This window comes from Arachis ipaensis, chromosome B08 (genome assembly GCF_000816755.2).
Source record: "Arachis ipaensis cultivar K30076 chromosome B08, Araip1.1, whole genome shotgun sequence".
Lineage (NCBI taxonomy): Eukaryota > Viridiplantae > Streptophyta > Magnoliopsida > Fabales > Fabaceae > Arachis > Arachis ipaensis.
The window spans coordinates 8,141,925-8,149,794 of record NC_029792.2 but is presented as its reverse complement, the minus strand read 5'-3'; the positions used below and the strand labels follow the sequence as shown (position 1 = coordinate 8,149,794).

The window sequence follows — 7,870 nt, the reverse complement described above, 5'->3', positions numbered from 1 at the left end:
TTCAATAATATATAAAATATAAATAATATGTTAATAAAAAATATTATTTATATATTTATTTATATTTTAACAGGTCCAGATAGGTCTAACAAGTCAAAAAAGTTAATTAGTAAGTTTGGGCCTAAAAATAATAAAAAAATCTGTATCCACACGTCTGGCATCCATGGATACCCGTAGGGATTACCCACGATGGGGGAGCTAACAAGGACCCGCAAAATCTTCATGGGGACGGGAGCGGTAATTGAGGTACCCGCTAACCCGTCCCATGGGGACCTATCCGTGAAATTTCTGCGAAAAAATTACTTAAATATCCTTAAGTGTATTTTTTTAGGTTTCCCACGGTATCCTCCAACCTGACAGGCCAATGATTGATCCGTCGTGGTATTGAGTTCTATTTAAGAGTTTGTTGCTAGTCAATGAGTTGCTGCATGCACAAGGCGGAATTCAAACTCCCAACACTTGTTTAAGCAGATTAGTGAGCTAACCACTAGGCCAATCCAACTTGGTTTTATGTAAGTGTATGTTTAATGACTTTTTTAAGTTTTATCAAAAAATAAATTAATGATATGTATAATATTTAAATTAACTAATTATTCAAATTTGTGTTTTACAAGGAGATATTATTATCCAACTATGATCAACCACCAAGAATTGTTATATTATTTTGTTGAAAGTTTTTTCTATTTCATTTTATTTTAAATTGTACATTGAAATTTTGTGTGTATATTGATTATGTTAAATTTGTATTTAGATTATGTTTTAATTTGATATATTTAGTTGAATTGTATTAGATTTTATTATGATAGTGTTACTTTTTAAATTTTATTTAAATTTAATATCTATAGATATCTGCGGAGATTCGCTTTTCCAATGAGAGAAAATAAATGGGAACCTGTGATTACATAACTAGATAAATATATTTGCAAACAATGCAAATAGATGCATGATAAACGGGCATGTCTAATGTCTATAAAAAAATTACTTCATATAAAAGAAATTATATCTATACCATTGCAACATACAAGTAGATGCATGATAAATGGGCATGTCTCTGGATTGGACCAATTTGCTTGTCACCAATTGTTATTCTTATGAATGAATAATAATTTAAAAGCATATGGAACCGAGTATCTGAACAAGCATGCAAAAATTGTTTAAGAACCAGCCTCTATGAAGAGCAATTCTCTGGACAGATGACTAAAACAACAAATAATTAAAACAATTAATCATTTTGTCCTATCACAAAGTTTGAGTAAAAGAAAAACTAGGAAAGGAAAGAGAAGAAATGGACACGAGAAGGAGGATGAGATTAGAGCCTAAGAAAGCTCAGACAGGAGCACATGATGATGATGATGATGATCATGGAGTAATTGAACTAAACTCTGCTTTATTGTCAGAACTCAGAAGAGTGTATATGTGTATGTTGTACTTGTATTTTTGAGAAACGGCTGCTACAGTGAACAAAGTTCCATACACTAGTTTTATTATTATTATTATTAAATTATTACTACTATTATTCATGATTTCATTATGATAACGTAACACTTCTCAGGCTTATCTCACAAACTGTGGATGGCTTCAGTTCCAATGATATAATCTAGAAAAATATAACAATCTTAATCTAATTTAACTAATAATATTAGAAATAAATACATTAAAATTGTCATTAAAAATCAGAGTACCACAGCGGAAAAAATGTCAATGTAATTTACCCTTTATTAATTTTTTTAGGAAGGATTTTACATTCTTTTCAAGTTTCAACTTATGGTCTCTAATTGTGATTCCAAAATTTATTAGGGAAGATGCCTCTATACATCAAAAATTCAAGATACATCTGTGATGTGCCTTATCTTGAACTGTCTCTTGGTGCCATAACTATTGCAACGGCTTCTAGAAGCATAATCTGAAGAGAGAACATACATTTACATAAGTAATGAAAGAAAGTATAAAGGAATCACCTAATAAATAATAACTTAGTTCCGTAGAGTAACAAAGGAGTGCAGAAATTTATGCCAAATTATATGGCAGGTCCATAAAAAATTTTAGGAGCATAGAAGCTTGTATGTTCTATATGAAGTATACTCTATAAACTTTATGTTCAGTAGATAAAGGTCTATAGCTGAATCTATCATTACAGTTATGAGTACAAGAATTTGACATAAAAGTAGAAAACACCATCATTAAAAACAAATTCACCTCCAAAGACAAAGCAAAACAAATCCATAAAAATAAGGCAGATAATAAAAACAAGTATTACACTAGATTTATTATCATTACATCAAAATCCTAAGCAACTTCTTGGTAGCTTTACACCAGATTTAGAACTTGAGATCTTTACACTAGTTTTGCATATTAATTAATTGATTAATCAGAAATAAATAACAAGTAAATCCAATCAATAAAGCATGCTTAAATTACAACTGAACTAGGCAGGCAACAATACAAATCCATAATAAAATTGGCTCAAACAGTGGAAAAAAGATAAAAGGGGAAGACTATTGAGGAGATGGAAGAGGATGTTGCTAGTTACCGGGGATCCTTTAACACCTAATTCATACCTAAAAACTAAATAATTACAATTCCCTTGTAAGCTAATGTGTTACAGCAAGCAAACTCTTCCAACCTGAATCAACAAAAAAAATTACCAAATCGTGAGAAGAGTTGGACCAACAGCTTGCATAGCAGTTAAAAAACAATTCAAATAAAGCAAGCAGGGGATTTCGATTATCTTCAATTTAAGCGTGTTGTAATGACTCTTTAATTTCTGGGAAGAGAGTCCCTATATTGAATTAGCACTTATGAAACTTGGATCAATTATCTTCAATTTAAACGTGTTGTAATGACCCTACTATCATTTCTGTTGTGCGGGTATGGGTTAATCCCTTCAGCCTTCTGATCCGCAAGGTACTTGAGCCTGTTCTCAAAGTATTGCTGCACCCAAAAAGATATGGAATATTTTAGAAATTCAAATCACTATTGAAAAACATTGCAATGCTGCAATGAAACTTACAGTGGGGTCCATATCTTCATCATCAGCAGATGCAGGCTTGTTAGCTTGAGCATAAGTCCCCTTTTTCTTGTTACATTCTTTGGAGCATGAAATCTCAGCAATAAATTTACCTGACAAATTATACATGCAATAAATTTCAAGTGTAAAACACCAACTTCAACGCTCAAAGTTAAACCAAATCCCATTTTGCAAGAACTAAATAAATATAAGGTTCACTTGATGAAATATTGAAACATAAACATAAACAAACAAAATCACTAGTAACTAAAATGTGTGTATTTATGTATATAAATGAAGATGCATGCCTTTTGTTGCTGTCTCTTGAGTCTTGCATTCTCTTCCAGTAAGTGATCCACTTTAAGCTGCAACTCGCTCGTATATGCCTGAAATAATACACAGCAAAACCAAAAAAAATGAAGACTTGAAGCAAAAAACAAAAGAAAAGAACAAAAGAAAAAGTTGTACCTCATGAAAGCTTTGTGAAGTTACTCATCTGCAACATTTCTTATCCAAATCCCTTCATAACAAAAACAAAATGTATACACTATCAATGCAATCAAAGGAAGACTTGTCTAAAAGAGTATATACTGACCTGCCTAAGGAGTACATGTCTTACAGCAGAATCAATGTAGTCCTTGAACTTCATGGATTTAGCGCGTTGAGCCCTCAACTTGCCACTAACGATGACCTACGCAGAATCAAAATGTTATCGCAACCTAAGCATAGCAACAAGGAAACCTGAAATCAGATGCTGTCAAGAACAAACCTCGCATCCCTTGGCGCCATTTTCCATAACAAACCTCAAAACACCATAGCAGGCCCTGCAAAAGCAGTTTTAGAAGTAAATTTCATATTGTTTAGTGGTACAGATAAACAGCAAGGGAAGTATCCTATTCATTAGAAGAATGCGCATACAGCAACCTGACTAACACCAGCCCCTAACATCTAAAAAAATGAAGATCCAAATAAATACAAAACATAATTCATTCAAAAAATAAAATAAAATTTACAATGTAACAAACCAATCAGAGCAATATAATGACATAGCAAAAGAAGCAGTAGCTAATGAGTTAATATTAAAAGATTTATCCCCCCAGTAATACAACATGAATATAATAGACTTTCATGAATATAGATGATATGGAGGACATAATGATTTAGTCATCTTCCGACACAAACTTGGTGGAGCAGGCACCAAATTTGCTTTAAAGATGACAAAGCATGCTATTCTACAATCACCAAATCAAACTAGAGAAATCCAAGAAAGCAGCCACAAATTTGCAAGTCATGCTAAATGGAGCATAAATCATTTTAACTTTTCAATATCAAGCAAATCTAGCAAAGTTTAAGCTGGAATTCATACTCCCCTTTTTCTTGTTACATTCTTTGGAGCTGAAACCTCAAATTTTGATTTCTCAATAAGACTGAAAGCTCAATTCTCAAAAAGTTCATACAAATAAAGATCCTAGTTCAGTTCATGGAAACCTTTACAAAGTAGGAACAAATCCTCACCTCAATGACTCGGAACGACATGAGAATTAGTTCCATAAGATTTGATAGCTTCGATCGCACTATCGCAGCTTCAATCGAAGCTTTCAGAGACTCCCGTCTCTCGCCTTCCAAATCTGCTCCGCCAGTGCCACCGCGTCGGCACCGAAACTGCGCTCTGAGTGCTTCAAGCCACCGGAGCAAAAGCAGAACCAGCAGAAGAACCCGCCGTGGAAGACGACGCAGAAGCAGAGGAGAGGCTCCATGATTACCTTGTCCTTCATTCATAACTCCAGCGGTGACGTGTCGACGAAGGAGACAATAACGGCAACAATGGCAGAGATGAATGGCAGTGGCGGTGGCGATGGCGGTGGCGGTGGCGGTGGATTCTAGGGTTTCGATCTCACTCTCCTTCGTTTTCTCTCTCTGGAAGCCCTGTTTTGATTTTTTTTTTGTATGGGCTGAGTGAATATTTGTTTGGGTTGGATTGTTTTATAATTAATTGAATTATGAGTATTATAATAGTGGGAGTTTTTGTTAATTATTTAGGAAGTTTTATAATTTGTCACAAATAAAATATATTGTGGAGGTTTTTAGTAACTCCTATTAGAAAAACTACCACAAACAAATACAAATTTTGTAGTGAAAAAATTAAATAAATTTTAATTATATTTTTTAGGGATAAGTATTGTTTTGGTCCCTAACGTTGAGGGTTAGAATCAAAACCGTCCCCAATGTAATTTTTGATTTAGAATCGTCCATAACGTTTTATTTCGTATTAAAATAGTCCTTTTGAATAAAATAATTTTTAAAAGACAACAATACCCCCAACCCTTAATTGCACTACTGTTCATTTTGCATTCCCTGTCACCACCGTTCATTCTGCATTATCCACCATCGCCGCTCCCTTATTTCCACTATCAGAACTGTTCATTCTGCATTCTCCACCACCGTCATCGCCCCTATTTCCACTATCAGCCATTTCTTTCCACAACAACAATAACAACAGAACATACATTCAAATTTAAGAATCCATTATCAACAATAACAGAACATTCAAATCAATAATAACACAATATTCAACATTCAAAAAAAATTCAAATGACATAGAAATCAAAACAAGCAGAAACAGAAAGCAAAAAAAATCAACACAAGTAGAAGGCAGAAGTAAAAAGCAGAAATTGAAGCAGAAACAGATGCAGAAGTTCAAGCACAAAGCCAAATCAACATGCAGAAGCACAAATTCAACAAGAACCAGAAGCAGAAGCTCAAGCAAAAGCAGCAAGCAGAGGCCAAAGCAAGGAGCAAAAGCTGAAGCAAGAAGAAGAAGCAGATGCAGAAGCCGAAGCAGAACCACCGACAGCTCGTGTGCGACGGAGTGACAGCGGCTAGGTAGATCGGTAGTGGCAGGAACCCAGCTCAACCTCAGATTCCTCTCTTTCCTTCGCGCGCCGCCCTCCTCGTGTCGGGCTCCCCTTCCCGGCAACGCACTCCACGGCAGCGGCAGAAGCATGCATGAACGGCGGCGACGTTTCTGGCGGTGGCTCGTGGTGACGATGTAGGTGTCACGATGGTGGCGGCGGCTATGGCAGCAGCCTCCTTGATAATGAGATATTGTCGTGTGGTTAGGAATTTCTCACAAAATAATTCTCGTTGATAGTATAGATCCCAACCAACTAAAAATACTCAAATCGAAAATTTAGTTTTGTCACAAATACAAACCCCAATAAAATATAACCGAAGTATTTAAACCTCGGGTCGTCTCACAAGGAATTGCAATGAAGTGGTCAATTATTGGCTATGAAGGACAAGGGGTTTGATTGATAAAAGGGCACGGAATTAAATGGGCAAGAATTTAAATGACAAGAAGAGTAAATCAAGCAAGTGACTAAAGAAAGCAAGTAATATTGAGGATTTAGGCTTTCTATTCTAGTCATACAATGATTAATTCATCTTATCTAGTCAACTCCAACAAATGAAGAAGGTATCATGTTATCTTCACATAGGGAGAATGTCAAACAAGACTAGTTAATCATGTCACAATAATACATAAGAATTTATCTTATTACGTCATCTCCGACGATGGAAGAAGGTATCATATTATCTTCACACTCGAAGAAAGTCTAATAAGACTAGCTAATCTCAATCCATAAGTCCTAATCAACCCACTAATTGAATTAGCAAGAGATTAGAGTCAATGGAAATCATATTAACTAACAACTCTAAATCACCAATATGAGTTGGGAATTCATGACTCAAGATTACCTAATTACTCTTTCCAAGCCAAGAATGCTCAAAGTCTGCTCTAACATCCAACCAAGTATTTTGTCAAACACTTGGAAGGCATAAAAGGAAAGCATAATAAAAGTACAAGAAATATAAATCTACCAACTACCAATTGCAAGGAAGGTAAAATTCACAACTCAAATTAACAATAAAAGAACATCAAACATCAAATTTCATTAAATGTAAACCAAATCCAACATGAGCATTCATGAACATAAAAGAGACATAAAGGTAAAATTAACAAGAGAACTAAGAGAATTAGAGTGTAGAAATAAGAAATTGTAGAGGAAACAAGATGAAATCAAGTAATCAAATCTAGATTTAATTGAAATTAACCTAATCCTAACCTAATTCTAGAGAGAAGAGGGAGCTTTTCTCTCTAGAAAACTAACTAAAGGCTCATCATGACTAACTAAGTGCTCCCCCCTTTGCTCAAACTTGAATTTTGCATGAAATACCCTCAGAAACGAGTTGGATTTGGGCCTGGGCAGCTCAGAAATCGCCCAAGCGATTTCACTTTAAGTGGGTCACGTGCCGAGCAACACGCGTACGCGTGAGTGACGCGTGCGCGTCGCTGGCCAAAACCTCTACTCACGCGTACGCGTGGGTGATGCGTGCGCGTGGCCCTTAATTCTCCAAATGCTCATTTCTTCATGGATTCTCCACTTTGCATGATTTTCTCTTCATTTCTTCCATCCAATACTTGCCTTATGAACCTGAAATCACTCAACAAACACATCAAGGCATCGAATGGAATTGAAGTGAATTAAAATCACCAATTTAAGGGCCTAAAAAGTATGTTTTTACACTTAAGCACAAATTAAGGGAGAATTACAAAACCATGCTATTTCATTGAATAAATATGAGAAAAGGTGATAAAATCCCCTAAATTAAGCACAAGATAAACCACAAAATTGGGGTTTATCACTCCTCCCCTCCACCGGTGCTCCCTCTCTCTTTTCAGATCTCCTCTCTCGCTGCTTGTGCTCGGTGGCGAAGGACCCAACGGTGGCGGCGATGGCCTCCTGTGACGGTGGAGACCCGCGGTGAAGGCGATGGCCTCCTCCCCTCCCCCTTCGCGTTTCC

General features: G+C 35.7%; 1 protein-coding gene and 1 non-coding gene across 3 annotated transcripts; both read right to left on the bottom strand.

Moving 5' to 3' along the window:
• LOC110265224 lies at positions 2,344 to 5,480 on the bottom strand. The gene is made up of 3 exons (XM_021108098.1): positions 5,394 to 5,480; positions 4,523 to 4,933; positions 2,344 to 2,623 (listed from the first exon to the last, which is right to left on the bottom strand). The coding sequence occupies exons 1-3, from the start codon at positions 5,478 to 5,480 to the stop codon at positions 2,600 to 2,602; spliced, it is 522 nt and encodes a 173-aa protein (XP_020963757.1). The 3' UTR covers positions 2,344 to 2,599.
• On the bottom strand, positions 2,792 to 4,276 carry LOC107612020. Of its 2 annotated transcripts, none has more exons than XR_002351849.1 (5): positions 3,777 to 4,276; positions 3,603 to 3,698; positions 3,476 to 3,527; positions 3,011 to 3,393; positions 2,792 to 2,931 (listed from the first exon to the last, which is right to left on the bottom strand). It is a non-coding gene; the product is annotated as an uncharacterized LOC107612020 (transcript). The 2 variants fall into 2 exon arrangements; XR_002351848.1 differs by having other exon boundaries at positions 2,844 to 2,914.

What these genes read in the sequence shown, in the direction of transcription:
- LOC110265224 (XM_021108098.1), bottom strand. Translation starts at nt 5,480, where the DNA reads ATGGCTGATAGTGGAAATAGGGGCGATGACGGTGGTGGAGAATGCAGA. An exon ending in GAAATAAGGGAGCGGCGATG is followed by an intron (nt 4,934 to 5,393) that starts GTGGATAATGCA and finishes AAATCAAAACAG; the next exon opens with GGCTTCCAGAGAGAGAAAAC. An exon ending in TGTCGTTCCGAGTCATTGAG is followed by an intron (nt 2,624 to 4,522) that starts GTGAGGATTTGT and finishes TTGTTGATTCAG; the next exon opens with GTTGGAAGAGTTTGCTTGCT.